General features: G+C 42.9%; 1 protein-coding gene across 1 annotated transcript in view; it reads right to left on the reverse strand.

Moving 5' to 3' along the window:
- Window positions 1-8,506: 8,506 nt before the first annotated feature.
- KIF25 (kinesin family member 25) overlaps window positions 8,507-19,775 on the reverse strand; it is a 45,744-nt gene continuing 34,475 nt past the window's right edge. The window contains exons 12-15 of the mRNA XM_068939136.1: window positions 16,234-16,385; window positions 13,551-13,748; window positions 10,745-10,900; window positions 8,507-9,603 (exon numbers count right to left, since the gene is read on the reverse strand). Of these exons, the coding sequence (XP_068795237.1) occupies window positions 9,446-9,603; window positions 10,745-10,900; window positions 13,551-13,748; window positions 16,234-16,385 (664 nt within the window). The 3' untranslated portion in view covers window positions 8,507-9,445. The remainder of the gene's footprint in view (window positions 9,604-10,744; window positions 10,901-13,550; window positions 13,749-16,233; window positions 16,386-19,775) is intronic.

A 19,775-nucleotide genomic window follows, 5' to 3' on the forward strand; every position in this document is an offset into this window, starting at 1 on the left:
ACAGAGATATCTGCTGATTCTCTGTATAAACACCTTATCTTGCTTAGGACTGCAGCATTTCAGGGGTCACTGTGTGTCGTGACAGTATCCTGAGTGCTTTGTTGAGTTCCCTGTAGCTCTGAAAAGGCATTCTGGCTGAAGGCAGCTCGGCCTAACCTTAGCTGCACAAGGCTTGCCCGTGACTAGACAGAGGTGTCTCCAGTGGCACCTACGGCACCTACCACCTCCTCCCCTTCCTTAGGCATGTTTAGGGGCTGTTCTGCAGCTTGTCCCTCACTACCGCATGCTGATCCCTCTCCTGACTGGGCCCTCCTGCCCTGCATGGCTTGCCTCAGGAAAGACGCAACGGGAGCAGACCTGTGAGCAGGCAAAGACCGCCGGGAGGGTGGGTGCTCGCCTCTGAAGAGAAAGGGTCTCTGGATGCAGACGTACGAGCATGGAGAAGAAGGCTGCTCTATTGGCCGCTGGTTGGTCAGAAATAACGCCTGCAGCTACCTCCAAGCTCATACTCCCCTCCACAACCTGACTGGATGCAGATCTGCTGATGTGAGAGGTAGGAGACAGGATCTGTGTGCCCAGTCTTCCTAAGTATTGCATCTCTCTGCTACGTAACTTGACCAGAGAAGTTTTTTCCACCAGGGCTTAAAGAATTGATATCTTCTTACCAGTAGAAACTCTCCTAGGACCTGCTTTAGCACTGTGCCTGTGCAGGTAGTTTGCTTCCCTTCCTCTGCCCTTTGTCCCTATTCAACTGCACATTTTTGTGTCTTTGTTATTCATAAATCCTTGTGTTTTTCTGTCTGTACGCAGTGGGAGCTGAGCTCATGACTCTTGTGGCTGGGATTGCAAAGATTGTGATGTTTTGAGCTGCCAGGACTTACAGGGCTGAAATAGAAGGGATGAACACAAATGAGGAACATAGTCCCACTGAAAAAACATAGGCTTGCTGCTTGCATCCCACTTAAAGATGGCTGTTGTGCTGCGTCACTTGCAGCCGTAGAGTATCCACATCAGTATATCCATCACAAGTCATCCTTCCTTGTTCTCATAGGCAAATGAAAGACCTGATGCTGGTGAATGTGCAGGCAGAGCTAGCTACATTGGGGCATCACAATGTCATCCTGCCCCTTGCTGTTGCAAGTGCGATGCAGAACTATGCAGGTAAACCAGATTCTGGAAAGGAGGCAGAAGTCAGACTTGGATCTGACTATGGATATCTTCTGTCCCTTCAGATTGCCACTTGCATGTTCCCTGTGTCACAGCTGCCAGGATGGTAAGTGGAATGGGCAGTTTCAGTGGGTCTTCACAAGCCAAGGCAGCAGAAAGGATAACCAGTACAAAGGGTATGCCACTGCAATGATTGATCTAAGGGGCTTGCTAGCAAAGTGATATTCCTCTGCTGTCGTGGTATTAGATAGCCAGGAATAGGAAAAGATACTGCTGTTAATCCCAGCTGGTAAACATCCACAGTGATTCTACAGCAACTTTCTACAAAAAGACATAAAAGCCTTTCTTCTGGATGGAGATTGGAGAGGGCAGCAGATAGGACTTGTGTCTCCATCCACAGCACAGCATCAGCGGGGACTGTCCAGAGATGCAGTGCCTCTTACGGCCTCCAGACATCTGCTGGAAGCAGTCTGAGCCATGAGAACTGCAGGGCTGCCTCTCGCACTGCCTGAGGCCTTTCTAACACCCAAACCAGCAGGTGGTGGAGTCAGACTGACGCTGCCCAAAAGGCTGGGGCAGCCTTCTCCTCATTTGATGCAGAGCCATAAACTTTTTCCTGTTCTCTCTCTCTGAGCTGCGTGTATTTAACATAAGAGTGCTGACCACAGTGCCCATGGAAACGGGGCCTGGCTCCCCCAGGTGAAACCCCTGCTAGACATCCCCTTCCTTGCCTTCTCAGGCCCAGCGTTGCTTGAGGGGTTTGGCCTTTGCGCAGGAGCGTATCGGGGTTGCTGACTGGACATGCTTAATGAGGATCCTAACTGGGATGGGCACAGCATTGCCTTTCCATCTTCTCCTGCTGTGTCTTCCTCTCATCCAGTCTTGGCCAAGCTGCCCTGGCCCCTCTCATGGGCCGTCCACCTTGGCATTGGAGATAGGGGCCTATTCCTGGCTGCGTGGCCCTGGGTCTGGTCCCGCTCCAGAAAGGCAGGTCTTGCAGCACCCTCTGGTGTTTGTACTCCCTCCTGGTGTGAGCCCTGTACCATCTCCATAAGATGTCCCATTTAGATACTGCAATATTGAATCCTCTCTTGTGAACTTTGCCTTGCCTCTGTTGGGAAGTGCTTACCACAAGTTGAACACTGTAAAATAACTTGTCAGATCTGGCTGACTAAGCTCGGTCATGTTGTCTGGGAGCATTAAGAATGGGCTTGCTGTTCTCCATGGATTCAGCCTCTGCAGCAGACCCAACCAGAGCAACGTGGGCTGCTTCTCCAGCTCCTTTTTAAGTAGCACGTGGATGATTGTGTGCAGGCTGTCTGCGCTGAATGATCTCACTCCAGAGAGGGCTTGGAAAATGGGTCAGTGGGAAAAGTAATGCAGGCGCCTGGATCTCAAACACAGATGAAACTCATCAGAGCACATGTAATGTACACTGCAAGTTGGGAATGTCAGCTCTCCAAGTCCAAAATATTTAGGGTTGGAAGCATCCCAGGCCTGTGGATGAAACTGTAAAGAAGGGCCACTTGCTAACACATCAGCTGCCTGCAAAATGCTTGCATTTCTGAAGCTGATTGTGAGTTTAGCCTGCTATCTGTGTTATTCCAAATGCCAGCTCAGAGCATGCAGTGGGCAGGGTATGTGTGTATATGTGCTTAGAAAGGTGGCAGAGACTCATTGTTGCAAAGAAACCAAACACGAGGTGAGGGAAGAATTATCATGTTTTAACTTCATGTTCTTTTGGATCTTCAGAGCTTCTGGAGTGGCTTCCAAAGCTTTTTATAGTAGTAGGGTTTTTTGTTATTTTGATTTGATTTTTCTTTAGAAGAGTGAAGAAACTGATCAGTGAAGTCCAGAGAAAAATGAGCAAGGATTAACACTCGTTATGGTGTTTGCCTTTAAGTGAACTGCTAGGCAGTGACTCCTTGCAGCCAGGACAGTAGTTTCATGTAACAGAAAAACGTCAGAGGGTACGCATGTTGGAGGAGATATCTGCCAGTATTAAGATGGAAAAGCAAGGAGGAAAAGGTGGGGATAACTCGGCTTAACCATGGTTCCCCAGGGAAATGAGAAGAGGGGTAATTTTAAGCCTGTGGTCTCTGGATAAGATGTGCTAATTTCAGACTCCTAAAGTCTGGTAACTAAGAATGGCCTAGATTTTTTCCCCCCGTTGTTTTGTATCAAAGCTGATGTTAAATCCTTGTTCTTGATAGCAGGAACACGGGAATTCTCTTCTTTTGTTGCTCAGTTTAGGCCCTGGTATTTGAACTGTTAGTACTGACGTTTGAATGTGTTTGGTCACTTGACTTGTTCAAGCATTTCGGAGTTTTCTGAAGTTAATTTCCAAGTCACTAGAGACGTGTCGTATATTAAAGAAACAAGAAACCTAAGGTGAATTTGGATCATCACACCACATTATTCAAGTATTGAGTTTTATACTCTTCGAAATGCTTTGTCTTGATCAAACGCATGAGCATGGGGAAGAGAGATCATCCCTTCTTTTTATCCAAGATCTTACATAAAAACACAGTTGGAGGGGAGTTCTCTTGTGAAATAAAGAGGTGGTTAAAATAATCTGTCATATTTGCTCTCACAGTCCAGGGAGAGATTTGCAGGAGAGCACGGAGAGGTGTTTCCCAGGCAGGCTTTAGAGCTCTCTGCAGAGAGCCCAGGTGGTTCCTCCAGTGCGCCACCACTCTAGGTGACGTCCTAGGTTATACCTGAAACGATGAGTGGTGCTGAGCTATCGTTACAGCTTTGGGGCTCCGTGCCTGGCAAAAGCCTACTGCAAGGCACAAACTGAAACATTTCAAATACGCACGTGCCCCATTCTTTAGCTACGTTCCGTCTCCTTGCCCCTGACGTGCTGTAAAATATTTGCTTTTAAATGTCATCAAAGAATAGTTCAGTGCAGCTTTAGGACAGTTACTGTTTGGATACATTGCCAACCTAAGTCAAGACCGCTGGCACCTAGCCACTTATTAAAAATGAATTCAAATTAACAAAACTGAATGCAGCTGTCCACTAACCCAGCCTAGTAGGGCAGATAATTACATGAGTTCAAGAAGGCCAACTTATTTTTTTTTTCTCACTCATAAACTGAATGAAAAAGGGCAAATATAATGCAAAATGGAACTTTTTATTCTTTCTTTCTTTTAAACAAAAGTATGTATGAGAGAAGAAATCTCTCCTCCTCGAAGAAGAAATTTTCCCCTTGCTCATGCCCTTCAGTTAGATTACCCAGTGCCATTCTTTGTATGGTATGTGGCTTGCATTTTTGTGTGGCTGGGGCTGTTTTTAATGTCACTGCACAAAAGCTAAGCTGGTGCTGTGAAAGGCTGTGATACCTTCAGAAGTCCTGCGCTCTAGGCCTGTCCGCTCCTCTGTGAGCAGACGCTGCTGCTTCTTCCTCTGGTTGAAAAAGGGTTGCAAACGCATCAGCTTGCAACTACTTGTCCACAGCACAAGTTGAGAGCCTTTACCGCTAACCACTTTGTTCTGCCTGTTTCTGTCATTCTACAGAGGTTTGGAAAAGTGCTTCATAAAATGGAATCAGCAATGAATATTTAAAAGCAAATTAAACATTTTTGTGAACTTTCCAATGTTAATTATGGTTTTCCTAGCCTGGCTAAAATCAAGAGCAGCCTTTCTTTGTGGTATGGCTGCTGCCAAGGCATGAAGCTACACGTGGAAATTAAATATATAATTTTCAAACTTCAGCATAGGTCAAGGTTTTGTTTAAGACTTGGCCAAAGGCACTGGTTGGTTTAATTACTACTTTTTTTAACCCCATGCTGAGTTGCAGCAGAGTTAACTCCTTGGGCTTGTGCATCAAACTGCTTCCCTGGGCTCTGCTGACAACAGTACACCTAGGTTGTGAGGAAATTTAATGGCTTATCTACAGAGGGGAGCTGCAGTGCTGTACGCTGGTGCGAATTTGAAGAGTGCCAGCCATGTGCTGTGTGTGAGGTAGCTCTCAGAGCATGGTAAGCTGCACTGCACAAAGGTTAAAACAGAAAAAAAAAAAAAAGTGTTCTCTCATGGAGTTAATGGGGGGCAGCTACCGTGCTATACGCTTTGCTTTAGCTTACTGCCTGCCGATGTCCCTTGTACAGAAAGCTGGGCTTGGCAAGTGAATTGAGCAGATTTGCAAAGCCTGAAGGAAACTTCATAGGACCAGAGCTGCAGAGTTCAGTGTTAGAGCCTGACAGGTATGTCAGAGGTCAAGGCTACAAAAATCAAGAACCAAAAAACTTTCATGGCGGTTGTATGCTGCTCAAAGTCAGGTCCTTCAGCAGTCAGCTTGCCTGGCTGTGGCAACCTAGCAGTCATTGCCTGAACTCCCTCACTAGACCAGGCCAGCAGAGGCACCCGCTGAAGGTGAGCTATCCTAGTAATCTTTCCTTTGACTGCAAGGGGGACCAACAACTGGAGTTGATAAACTCCATCTGCAACAATAAATCCACAGAGAAATACAGGCATCAAACTGTAGCCTTGAGCCAAATGTTGGACTTGCACCTTGAAAGCTTTTGTCTGATTCTAGATACAGCTAAGGCTTTTTCTGCTAACTTTGTGTGTTTGGTTTTTTTTTACCCTAGACAAGCACTTGTTGCTATTCAGACTTGGAGATTGGTCCAGTTCAACCATAGCCCCATTTCTGCCATGCTAGCACCAGACCCACAGGATGTCCTCACAGCTAGAGCATTCACTTGTGAGGGGTGAGACATGAGTTCAAATACTGTTTTCTGAGCTGGATCCAGAATTTCTGCTTCCTGGGCTGGTGCTTGGCCTGTAGGTTAGAGGCTGGGTGAGTAGGGCACAGGGATGAGGAGTGCTCTGTCCTCCTGGTTGAAGCTGATTCCCTTTATGTAAAACACTCGGGAGTATGTTGGCATGTGTACTGGACTGCAGGCCTCCCAGGCAGCTGCTGTACTGGCCAGGCTATGCACCATTCACTTCTTGGCCAACTTAACACTAGACCAGAACACAGGATACCAAAGTACCAAAAAGAGGACCAAATGCTCTTATGTTCGCTGTGGTTTCAGTAAGGAATAGGCTTTTTGAGAAGGTGGTGATGGCAGTGGCTAGCTACTGATGCTAAAATAGTTGTTCACTTAGCTCACCTGCAGGGCTAGGAAAACAGTGGAGTAAATTCCGGCGAGGCATCTAAGGCCCAGTTCGATGGGTCGTTGTGCTTTGCGGAGTCTTGCGTTATTGTGTGAAGGAAGTCCTATTTACTACAGCTAGCAAGGGGACAGTGGAAGGTGTGATTATTTCTGAGCACTGGCAAAACTGTTACAGGAGAAAGCAAGGGCCAAGGGGAGGAGAATAATAATCCTAGCAATGAAAGGTTAATACGTTGAATGCCAGCAGGGCATGTTGGTAATGGGCATGAGGACCCACCTGTGCCAAGCAGCACTCCCTCCCAAACAAAAGGGACCCAACAGTACAGCTATGCAGGCAGGAGCTAGAACAGTGCTGACAATGCTGTTGCTTTGATTAAAGGATGAGAAAACAGCTGAGTTCTGGAGTATACGCTCATGGGCTTCACTGAAAGGATTTTTATCCTGATTTACATAGTTTTTATTTCTGTTTGCTTGAGTTCCCACTTCCTAGAAAGCAAAGCCCTATTAGCAAATAGACTACATGGGAATTCTTAAAAACAGCAACTGTTTGCTGGTACTTATATGATCTCATTATTCCATTTTTGAACACTTTCAAACATCACTAACTTTGTTTGTCTTCTCCCAGTGTTGGTATTTGGGTTTTAGCCTTACAGTTGGAAGATAATGAGGACTGGTCTGTCAGGATAGGTTTTGGTCAGCAAAGGGAATCTTAAGTCAGCTGGTCTAAGGAACTCCATGAATGTCTTTCACACCTGCTTTTCTAACATAGCTGTCATTTCAAAGCTTGTAAGACCTGAAAGCTAAAACATTATAGCAGGGAATTAGAGAACCTTGTACATGCACTTTCCCTTGCTCCTCGGGACACTAGTTACATCTGTCTGAGGACCGCTGCATCTCTACGAACAGATCTGAGTAAGTCTTTGTGCAGCCAGTGATCCAACTTATATGCCAGAGTAAAGACATTTCACCCTTTCAGGCTACAGCTGTCACCCTTCTCTCTTTCAGTACATCAAATCTGATACAGGGATTGAGAAATCAAGGCTTTATAACCCAGGAAATTCCAAAACTGAAAGTTCTTAGAGCAAAATGTTAATTTTGCTGCCCTGCATATCCTGTACACTTTATCTTGTAGGTCAAATGGAGAGTAATACGCTACAGTGACAAGGAAAACAGGACTAGGCAACAGTGCATATGCACAATTTGGCAGAGTTCATGTTAATGTAGAAACTTAAACTTTTGGTATTTGCTGCTATTCAAGGGTTTTACTTCTCAACCTTAACAATATATTATTGTTGTTTTTTCCCTACCACATAGATTGTAAATAAATGCCAAGTTTTTAAGAGTAGTTTCAGAAAAGAAAGCACAGTTCATGACAAGTTACATGTGTATGTACCACTTTCTAAAGTGCCAAATCCTCAGAAATATTTGAGGAACTTAAAAGATGCCAGTGGAATCAGCTAGCCCTCTCTTGTCACTTAACCCCTTTTAGAGCATTCATCCTGGGTAATTTAGTAGCCCGTCATGAGACTAAGGCAAACTTGAAGCTGTCTACTCCTGTATTTCATTTAATAGGCTAACATTCCTCCCTTTGACATTTTATTTGAGATTGCCTTAGTGACCATTCAGCTTCATAAGGTCCTGTTTCCTCAATTTTCCCCCCCCTTCTATTACAGCTGTTATCAGGTAAAGTTAAAGCATTTTTACCTTTGCAACATTATTTAGAAAAATGAGTATTATTACAACTTTCTAGGGGCAATGCTAATGTTCTGACCACCAGAGCACTGCATGCAACACAGCAGCTGTTATATATTCAAGGGTGAAATTCCAATAGTAGTATTCTATATAATCTCTGGATAAATATTTATGCTTGTGAAAGTTAAGTGACTTGGAGTGCTATAAACTCCAGCCTTTTGGGCAGACGACTGCAATTTAAGCTTTCTTGCTGTGACCTACCAGTGACCTCTCTCCTGGTCTAGAGTCAGAGTGATTGCTGGAGGCAAAAATTCAGAGTGAATCCTGAGGCCTCTGCTGAGCAATAAAACAGTGCCGAAAACCCATCAGATGTTATTAGAACCCAGCTAGGTATCTCAGAACCACTTCTCGTCCTAAACATTGCTTAAATTTCCTTGCAACTTCTCCTCACAAACCCCTCATGATGTGATTTCAGCATTGATAAGATGGTAAAAGCCCATTGAAGACAACAAGCATTGCATCATGAGCTGGATTTTTGGTGTTTTATTCACTTGGTAGTTGGGAAGCTTCTATTCGTTCTTCTCTAATGTGCAGACGACTTCAAAGTTGTGATGTGGTTAACCTGGGTACTACAGTAATGCAAATGAAATAACAAGCAAGTTTGCTACTAAAACAGTTGTACAAGTTAGGTCCCATTAGCCATTAGAAGCTGTAGTTCAGTGCCAGTCATCACTCATGAAATAAAAAATAGGCAAAGCGGTATTCCTGGGGAACTCTGCAGAACTGGAATTCGTTCCAACCATTTAACCTGAGCATGTTTTCCAAAAGCTGTATACTCCCTTATTTGCTTCCTGAGCTGCATTCCAGAAGGATAGCAGATATAGCCTAATTCCTTTTTCTCCATCTCACTACTGTCATTTTTTTCATGTTGAAAAATCAGAAAACTGAACCCCATGCAATACTCTACATTCCTGCCTGCGTGCTAGAAAGAAGAACATGCCAAAATGCCCTATCTCATTTTCATCCAAGCTGGCAGGAGTTGAAGCAGTTGCTGCTTTGAAACACTGGAATGATAGTTTGACTCATGCCTGCCTTCTACTGAAATAACAAAATGCAGCTTGGCCTTCCTGAAGCGAACCAAGCGAAATTAGGGTTCTGTTGACCTGGTTCTACTTCCTTGCCCAGAGGAAACGCATCACTACAATCATGTCTTGAAGTAGCTCTCCTAAAAAAGCCTGATCTGTTGCTGTGCCATTCCATCATGGTTGGTAGCTCTTGTCAAGGCTTGTTATTCTTGGAGCAAGAACATTATCAGCAGGTTTATGGCATGCTAACACCGTATTGAGGGATGTTTATTTTATCTGGCAGTTGATATCTAGAAGAATGGCTCTAGGACAACAATATACATTTCAGTCTGAGGAACTCATTAATACTACTTTAATCCACAGGGGCGTTAGATTTTATTTTGCTTTACTCGATACTGGGAGATTTTTTTTCTTGACTTGTCCTCTCTGAACTTGCCGAGCACGAGTTCCAAATCCCAAAGACTGCATCGATTCTGCTAAGTACTTCTGGTCAGGAGAGATGCACAGCATCACCAGCAGTTTAGCATCACCTCCTAAAAGAAAGATTAAAAAACACCTATTTACCCCATTATTTTTTAGTAAGTTATGAACTGATAATGAACTGATCTACAAGCAAGCAGCACAGGCTACCGTTGCTTTTATGAAGCAGAAGACTACATGCGAACACGGCTGTTGAAAACAGACAGCTGCTTACAGGGAAGCCTATATCTAAGAATATGATTGTTTCCCCAGTAGTAGAATAAACGTTTGACAATTTGTGATATAGAATTCTTTCTCTTTATGGCGTCAGCAGTTAGTCTGCATGTACATTACGGGTCTCAACACCTCATTAAGCTTTGTCAGATGTTTGCAAATTCAGGGTAAAGGCAAAATGGCTCATTTGTGGGGCAGTACAGCAAAACGGATTTATTAAAAGTTCACAGTGATTAAACGAACACAGAAATTGGCATTTTCAGCATTGCACGTAAACAGTATCCCGTGTCATACACCAGTCATGGCTGAAAACAGGCTCAGAGTGCATACAGCCTAACTCCTACACTCACTTCTTTGGCTTTCCCCTTTCAGAGCACGCATTCCAGTGCTAGGGGACAGGAAAAGGTCAAGTGAAAATGAACAGTCTTTCAGACAGTCTGAAGAGCTGTTAACTTCAGTCACTGCCACTACCTTGAACTGGAGGCTTCTGGAGCTTTTTAAAAACCTAGCAGCTGATGCTCTAAGGCTGAAGGAAAGAACAGACTAATATATTGTATAGTCTTGAAACAAACCTGACATTACTACTGGGATTACTTGTTATAAAGCTATTTCTGCACAGATGAAGAGCTAGAGGAAGAAGTGACCCAAACACACAAAGAAGTTGTAGTAGGCTACCATACCAGTGTTCCAGAGCATGCCTCCTTTGTCTTACTGCCATGGGACACAGTATTAAGAGACTTGCAACTACCTGACTATGCCCCGTATGCCCTGACTTAGCCAAATTGAGGTGGAGTTCAGAACTCATACTGTGCATTCACACTGCTCCAAGCCAGACTCTTTAAACAGAGGCCCACGTACAAAGGAAATGTGTCAACACACACAAACTCACTGTATGGTTTTACACAGCGAAAGAGGGAGAAAGGTTGGGAAAAGAAGTCTATTTTATATTGTTTAAAAAAAAAAATTGGAATAATTGCTCACCTACAGCGTCCTGGAGCAGATGCGTAAGTTTGCTGTTTCGGTATGGTATATGAGATCGCTGTTCTGCTATTGCTCCAAGAACGTCTGCTAGAGCAGACAAGCTGCGGTTAATAAATGATGTCTCTCTCAGTGCTGCACCTGTCACTCCAGACATACCTAATACAGTGTAGAGAAAGGCAATGGTAAGACTAAGCAAAGCTGCTTTGAGTACAGTACCTGAAAAATTCTATTGTTGTATCACCTGCTTGTGACACAACAATTTTTAAATACACGTTCTGAAACATGTTTTCCAATCCACCCATGCCAAAAGCAAAATGCAGTGGTGGTTTACTCTGCAGTAGCAATATATTGTTCAGTACTCCTAGACTTTTGCAAGGGGGTTAAAGAAGTTCAGTGACTGCCAATGGTCTGAGGTATCTCATGTAAGAGCTGATCTCTTCAGCTGTACAGTGCATCTTGGCTCTGTATGCATCAGAATGGGGAACTAAGTAGGAATACTGCAAGATTAGACAAGATTACGCTGCTTTGGTAGACATCAAGCCACAATGTCTTGGGAGAGAAGCCTGTTGTGTTCCACCATTTCTTGTAACAATTAATTGCCCAGTGTGTATCCCTTAGGACCAGCAGGAGCAACACTGAGTTTTTGAAGCTGATGAACATACGCTGCAGAAACAGAGCTGTACAGTGGCCATAAGTTTGAGGGGCTTATGTTTACCAAATTTTGTAAGATACTGTTCTTTCTTTATGGTATGATTTGCTGTAGTTGTTCATACAGGAAAGGATGCCCTTCTACCATCCAGCCAGCGTGGTGGCTATATTGCCCTCAAGTAACACTGAAAGGTTTGGGCTGCATATCAAATTGCACCAATTTATCATAGGTGCTGCAAGCTCAACTCTGACCAGTCTGGATGAACGTGCAGTTAGAGTAGGTCTTACTGCTGCCGTCTGGAGAAAAGAAACTTGCTATTATTAGCATTTTTTAGCTGCTACTTCTTCGGGGGAGCAGAAGAGCAACAGGTGCATCTGCAATCACATCTTATTACCCAGAGCACATAATCAGGTTAGGCACTAGGGGAACGATCAGAATGGGCTACAGTGTCCTCAGCTGCTTTCTCTGCCACCTCTAGAGAGGGAGAGAAGCTGTACAGAGAGAAGCTAAAGAAAGACCTTATTTTCCCTTTAGGCCAGCATTTTCCAAACTGGGAAAACAAAAGAGGTGTTCAAAGGGTAAGTGGGAGAAAGCACAACAACAGAAAAAACACAGAGGGCTGGACAGGAAGAGCTGGAGGAAAATGTGACTGGGATGGGGAGGATGAGGCTGCAACGGTAGTGTCTTGGGAGAGTGACAGAGGAAAACAGTTTGGAAAACCCTGCCACATGGTGGATAATAATCTGAAAGAGGATGTATCTCAGACTAACTTTACTTGCGTCTGTATCTGCTAGCTGTCCCCAGGCTTCTTTTATAGTCAGGGAAGAGCAGCAGGGATTCCTAAGACAATGGATATCACCTTAAAACATAAAATTGCGAATAGGTGAGGGGGTACACGTTTAAACTGCAGACATTATGTCTGATCAGATGACCTTCCACAAAGCGTTCAGCTGCCTTCTCAAGGCAAAAATGAGTTTGCCAAGAAGTGACCACTTTTAGCTTGTAAATGGCATAAATGATCTAGGATGGTTGTGGAGCTGTTGAGAACATTACCAGGCGCTAACAAGGCAAGGTGCTGATGTACATTTTAAGTGTGTGTGATTTCTAGTACACTGCTGCTCACTTACTTAGATTCAGCCACATTTAAAGAAAATTATGAGTCAACAATTGCCTCACTTTTATCAGAGCAAGTACAGCTTCTTCAAATCTTCACCAGTGCAGCCAACGGTAGAGGTTAGTCTACTGCATGTGCTGGGCCGTATCTAACACTGATTAAGTGAGCACAGCTCTACTGGCTTCACTGGAGGATCTGGCCCACTGAGCCTCAAACCAAATAAATGCTTGCTCTGGTTGAACTGAGAAAACAGACACACACACTGTTGCTCAGTTACCTGTTTACCAAACAGTTTCCAGCACTCACAGCAAATGAAAAAAATGATGTATTACATTATGCTTCTCTATAGAACAAAAGTTTAACAGTGAGCAGCAGCAGCAAGAACTCTTGGCAGTAACGCAAAAGACTTTCATAATTCTGGTTCAGTTCTCAAAACATTATTTCTGGAATGGTACGTTTGGCTGCGTGGCTTTTCTTGGTAAGAAAGCTTGTCCTTTAGGAAATAATCAAGTTTTTTAAATTATTGTGTGCCCGGAGGAGGGGGAGGAGGAAAATGCTTTGAAGAAACAATGAAAACAATATTATCTTTTCAACACTAACTTCCTTCAAGAATTTTTCCACAGTGAAGCAGAGAAACTCACACATGGTGATATCAATTATTACAAATATTTGTAAGATTTAAATAATTTACACACTTCGAACATTCCTGTACAAGGGCATGACAATTTTCAGAGTAGAAAAACAAACCTAATAAAAGCAGTCTGAACAAATAATATACCTATGATATGGGTTACTGCCCTGGGCTTACTTCAGGCTAATGCAGTCAGATTTTCAGTTAAACTGCACCAGTGTAAAACTGGAACAGTAAGGCCCCAAAACTTCATTTATGTCAGGATCTGTGTGATTAAACCACCCTCTGTGCAAAAGTAGGGTAGCACAAATCCCTACCTAAAAAGCTAAAGGCAAGTGCTTTACTCTAGATCTGGGAGGATCCATGCCCATCGTTCCAAACAGCCTTTTCATAAACACACACGTTTGCTTACCAACACACTCACTACCAGCTAGATCCACCAGCTGCAGTCTAGTTTTGACTTGCTTTGGTTTTTCAGTTGTTTCAAACTGTGCTGGTGAAGAGGCTCTGGAAGAAAAAGTGGATTTATTTTCTCTCGTTTTCTGTGGAAAGGTGCAGGAAACCTCTTTATTTTGCTTCTGACTGGTTAGTTCATCTTCCCATGAAATACCTGGTTAGTGGAAAAAAAAAAAAAAAGAGAGCTTCTTAGTGGCACTGGAAATTGAGGTGACATCTACAGGGGGAGCACAATGTGTGCTGTTTCAGGTTATTCTAACAGAAGCAATATACAAGACAGAATCAATGATATGGGCAGCCTGAACAATCCGGTTTGAAACCTTGTCTGTCCTGTTTAAGGCTTTGCTCATCAGACCGACCATACCAGGTGGTAGTAAGATTTGATGTAGGTTGTGCTGTATCTGATGTCCCCAATATACACGCTCCTAGCTGGAAAGCAAGAAACAGGATACCATTAAGGACTTTAAAAAGGCATTTTATCATGTTTTTTGCTGCTATTCCCTCTAGACTTCCTTCAGCCACCTTATCTCACTGCTGCATCTCCTGATGATCTATTTGCCTTGTTAGCATTACTTCCACTTGTTCAGGTAGGTCACCTACTCGTCCAGGCCCTTGTTCTGTAGCTGCACTAGACTGCTTCACATCCTTCCCCTTCCTTAGTAGCAGCATCTGGCTTTCACTCTCTGCTGGGAAGAAAGAGGAAGACAAATTCCCTGGAAAAGGTGCTTTGGCATTAGCTTAGCGGGAATATATGCAAAAGGACTTTCCCAAAGCAGTTCTGCTTTTTTGCTTCAGTGTTCTGGTTTTCATCCATCTCTCTCTGTTGTAAAGAAAGACATAAAAGAATAAAAGGCAGAGACTCTGCTACAGGAAACAAAGACCATAAACTGGCTTGGGGTCTTAAAAGAGTCTAGTTGCAATAGGACAGAGTTCACGGTGGGCTGCAAAACTTGAGTAAGGAGCAGACATAACTGGCTTGCAGAGCTCTGTACCTCTCCAGCTAAGCTGCTGCTAACACCTGAGCTAGCTGTTCACACTGTAGACTGAGCAACTGTGTTGGCTTACACAGAATAAATGGCTTCAGTCCAGAGAGCATAAAAAAAAGTTCTCTCTCCTCTTCAGCCTAAGACTAGGAAATGAAGTAACCGCTTCCCCTCAAACAGTAGACATTACTGAAACAAACTGCTACAAGAGCTTAACCAAACCTGAAAAAGTGCTTGCTTGTCTACTCTGGCTTTAGGTGAAGAGCTCATCTTAGACTTTATAACTTTTTATTTAGTGATATAGATCTCCCGTGTTGAGATATTTGGCAATTGCACATACATAGATTTTAAGTAAGTCAGGAATTGTTCCTTTTAAGCAGAATGCACTGTCATACTTCTGTAATGAGGTCCCATTTGCAGTGCTGCTTTCCCCACACCCATATTGCTCATCTTCATCCTTACGCTAATAACGATAAATCTAAGAGTCTGCATTCAACATAAATTAAATATTTCTATGGAGTTTTGCTGCCAGACAACGTGGTATAGTAGGGTGACTGCAATTAGCAATGGCAGAGGGAAATCTGGACTAGACAAGATGGCTAGTGTGCTCACCATGCAAACACTCTGTGTTTGGAAAAGTAACATCTGTCTGATTGACAAGAATCTGGAACTGGATAGAGCTAACATCTGGAATGCTAGAGCTGCAACATGCAAAGCGACTGTGTCTTTTGGCAGGGGCCATAGGTAAATGAGGGCATTGTTTGCTCTGTTTTGCTAATATTGTGGGTCTAGTTTCAAGATGATAGCAATCTAGAGAGAAAAAATGTTAAATATTTTCCACTTTCTAAAACCATATTGTTGCTGCAGAAGATGAAGGAAACGGACCACAGCACTGAAAAAGGAGACTGTAATTACAATGTAAGCAAAAGAAAACAAAGTTAGCCCCCCCCACCCACCCCCCAAAGCCAAAGTTACTCCTAAAGCAATAAATCGGTAAGTCTTGATGTGGTAACGAAAAAAACAAGCAAAGGACATAACTATAATGTAGAAATACAGGTTTTGCCATACTAAATAAGACAACATGTTGTGCTGTTCCTGCAGTGACCTATTATTAATAGTTCAAGAGACTCTGAATTTAATGGCTTTCTTGCAAGGCAGCAGATAAAGAACCAATTCTTTCTCACCCAGCAGCATATGCTGATTAGCGTATGTCCTAAAACACTTTAGGGCATATGCCCCAAAATACCAACAACGGTGGTTAGCTTTACCACAAACTTAGCAAGTATAATTAGATGATATGTCATACAAAGTGATTTAACTACTGTACTTGAGTGTCTATCAGATGATGACTTACTGATCAAGTTTTATAGCGTGAAACAACTAATGAAATAAATTTTAAGAACCTCATAAGTCAAGACATGTAAAAAAAAGTAAGAAGTTTCTATGAAAGCATCTAAGAAAACCAGCAGCATTCAGAAATCAAACTGGCAAGGTGTTTAAAAAGGTATTTAAAAGGTTAAACAACAAAAGAAAAGAACTGAGGGAACGGATTAAGCATTGGAAAAATGAAAAAAGAACAATACGAAAACCTTTCAGTCCGCAGACTATGTTTCAAAAACAAATGGCTCTGGATATATATAGTAACATCCTTCTTACCAAAGTTCTCTCCAGAGACAATTGTCGTTATGGTCAGCGTAACTACCAGATGAGAACGGGAGGAATGAGCATGCACCAATGTTGGGTGTCTGACTCTTAACTGTAGCCCTTTTTTTACCAGATGCAAGAATTCTGATGCATTTTCAACAGCCCTAGGAAATAAAGAAACAAGGAGAAAGTTTAACTCATTCACAGTAAAGATGACATGAGAAAGCTGGCAATATGAACTGATCATTTCCTCTTCCAACTCTTTTAACTCCTTGTACTATTCCCCACTCTCTCTGAACTGCTCTCTCAGTTTTGAATTGCATAAGCAGCTGTGTTACAATCTTTCTTCTGGTAGGACATAGTCCAAGATGAAAATTCAAGGCAAAAGCTGTGACTTACTACTAAAAGTGCTGAGGAGGTGGCCTACCAGCCTTGCACGTCTGTAGATAGAGTACCTTAGCCCTGGATGTGATTGAAACAACTACACCTCTGCACTTCGGAAGAAAATACACAAATAGACTTAGACATTCCTGAAATCTCTGGTCTTACAGATGGGGCGTTGTCTAGTTTATGTTAAACAAGCACCTGCTCTTTGGGAGGTACAGAATTAGGGCCAAGGAAAAACAGGGAATTTCCCTGGGCCTTTGGAAACTGCAGTTCATATTCAGAATTAATTCAAAAATCCTTTTGAAAAAGTTTAGTTCTGCTGTTCAGGGAAACAGGGATTCTGGTACAGTGTCAGAATAGACAGGCATAAGTTTATATAGACCTTTTTATCTTGTACTACCTGTTCTGTTTTTCAGTTGAAGGAAATAACTGCAAGTATGAGCAATTGAAGGGCAAAAACCTGATACAGAAGGTGAAATAAACTGATTAGGTAAAGAAAAAGCCTACCATTTCCCCCAGGTTTGCAAACTGAAAAACAAATGAGGTAAGATTACCAATAAAATGCTAAGTGTTCCCTGCCCTTTCCTTTCGCTGCACTGCCTTGTTCAGTAATCACGTTACACCTCCAAGCATTAGTTTCTAGATGGGGGTATAAATTATTAGGACTGCATCTCTCAGCCTGGTTATGGAATGCCTTGTAAGACACTAGAACCATTAATGACTCTCCTCACAGGCTGCCTGCTACAGACTTGGTTTTGCATCACTGCAAAAGCAAGCATGTCATAAAAGGCAAGGCCTTCCTGACTTAGATTTGGCCAATTTCAGTGAAAGTCACACTGGGTACAAACATATTACATGCTAAGAACAGGCAACTTGAAGAGTTCAGAGAAAAAAGAGATATACTCAATTGAAACAACTTACTCCGAAAATAAAGCAAAGGTATACATACTGAAGAAGGGGAATACACTTAGCTACACCATACTTAACTTTGTAAGACAGACACTTAAGACAGAAGCAACCACATCAGCAGTTCCCCAAGTAATCCAGCAACACGATAAACAAGGGCTTCAGGAGCTAAATCGTCACTATAGAGTTCAACGTGTCAATCCTGAGCCATGTGTACTTGCATCTCCTGTAATACCTGGGCCTCTATGCATCCAGTGATGGCCCACCATAATGCCTCCCTGGCTCAGTTTGACCTGGCACAAACAGGGAAGTAGTGGCTCCAGTTACAGAGTCAGGCAAGACAGAGAGACAGACTAGGGTGATCTCCACTATTGCCTCAAGTTCAAGGAAGCTGCCCCTGCCCTCCTGAGTTTTGAACTGCATTTTCCAATAGCTGATCAGCCAGGACTGGATAGCCTGAAAGGTGTGCAGCCTTCACTAGGACATAGCAACAGGCAATCAGCTTTTGCAAGCTGTTGTTACTGTGCACTGGCAAGTGGGCAATGCTGCTAAGCTGCTGTGCTCTCACTGGAGTTTGCAGACAGAGCTAAGCCTTGGGGTATGCAGTTAGTGGTGGGCATCTATTAGGAAACTGCAGCTGACTTTGAAGGTAAACAGCATCTGCAGCCCAGTGCTGCAAACTCATCACAGCAGCTCCTCGGTGGGATTGTCTCCTGGTAATGGTTTTTAGTATAATTGCTATTACTGTATCATGCTGTATGTACCACACGTTCAAGGATCAGCTTCTACAAAGAGAAACCTCATTGTGCTTAGGTTAAAAGTTTCATGCTGAAAGTTCTCCAAAGTCAACCAAGATGTAAAAGAAGAAAGGAACTGAGGTTTCTGTGATTCCGTAGGATGTACACGGTAACAGGAAAAAGACTACTGTATTTTATTGGACACATGGAGAAACCAGTAAGACCCAGCAGGCCAATATATTCTGAGATGAAATATTATCACAAATGAGGATGTGTTTTTATTCAAAGCACTAGCTGTTTACTTTAGATTTCAGGCAGCTGGGTGGCCTCACTCAATGGTTCCCTCACTTTGTTTGGGTTTGCTTTTTCTTATTAACCTTTCTGTATAATTATTAATATAACCAGCTTATGAATTGGACTTTTTTGCAGCTTGCATTGTCATTGAAATACAAGTCCATATTTTTGTGTATATTTGCATTTGGACTGAGTATTTATCAATTGATTTAGATAAATGTTTTAAGAAGGTTCTTAGCTCAAGGCCCCAGGTTCCTTTACCATACATTAAAATTTACAGAAATAAACACAGCAGCCATTTTATGAACTAGAAGAACAAATTAAACCTTACGGCAGCTTCTGGTTCCTGTTTCTGTGGCAGAGATCCCAGTCACATCTCACCTTTCTCTGCCTCAAAGCCTAGGAAAAGAGATGGGTCACCTGGTAACTATGCAAAGCCTCCTCGGAGGTAAACGTTTTTCAGGAATGATCCAGGCCAGCATCTGGGTCACTGGGATACTGTATTTAAACGTTACCTGAAGGTTCTGACAAAGCAGAAAAAAAGTATTCAACTCCTATTGTACCCACCCTGTATGCACCCATTTTTCATCTGCTAAGTCATACAGTTCCTTCCTTCTCTAGTCAACGGAAAAAGACTAGCTCCTTCAAGAAGGAATCGGCACACACACGTTAGGTTCTGCTCCCAGTCACCTCTGAAGGAGCCTTTGTTTTCCCTGACAGTAAAGCCTAGGGAGTCTGTATCCATCCAAACTAACCAGGTGCCGAAAGTTACAATATAGTCACAGCTGGGGAACTCCAAGAACACAGACTGGGAGAAACCCACCAAGCAGCATAATACAGACTGAGAGGGAAAAGGATTCATCATCCAAGCTCTAGTTGTTTTTAATTCATTCCGTGCTCTTATAGGACATACAGAGTGCAATGAAGAATGCAGAATCTGTCTGGAAAACATATTTAAGCTCAAGCGTGAAGAGTAGATATACCCCAGAGAAAAATGTTAAACCCTTTTAGAGTAGTGCAGTGATTGTTGTTTCATAGAAAGAAAGGAGAGTTATATAGCCCAGCTGGTGAAGTAAACCACTTTACCGTTTCTCTGGAGTTCCACTTTTCCATGAGCAGTTCAATGGCTAGAAAATACAAGTTAATACATGCATATAGCCAGGTAGACTAAAAAGATGTTTACGCAACCCTCCAGTACACTGTCATGTTTTTATCAAGGCTTTCTGGCAA

This window comes from Struthio camelus, chromosome 3 (assembly GCF_040807025.1).
Source record: "Struthio camelus isolate bStrCam1 chromosome 3, bStrCam1.hap1, whole genome shotgun sequence".
Lineage (NCBI taxonomy): Eukaryota > Metazoa > Chordata > Aves > Struthioniformes > Struthionidae > Struthio > Struthio camelus.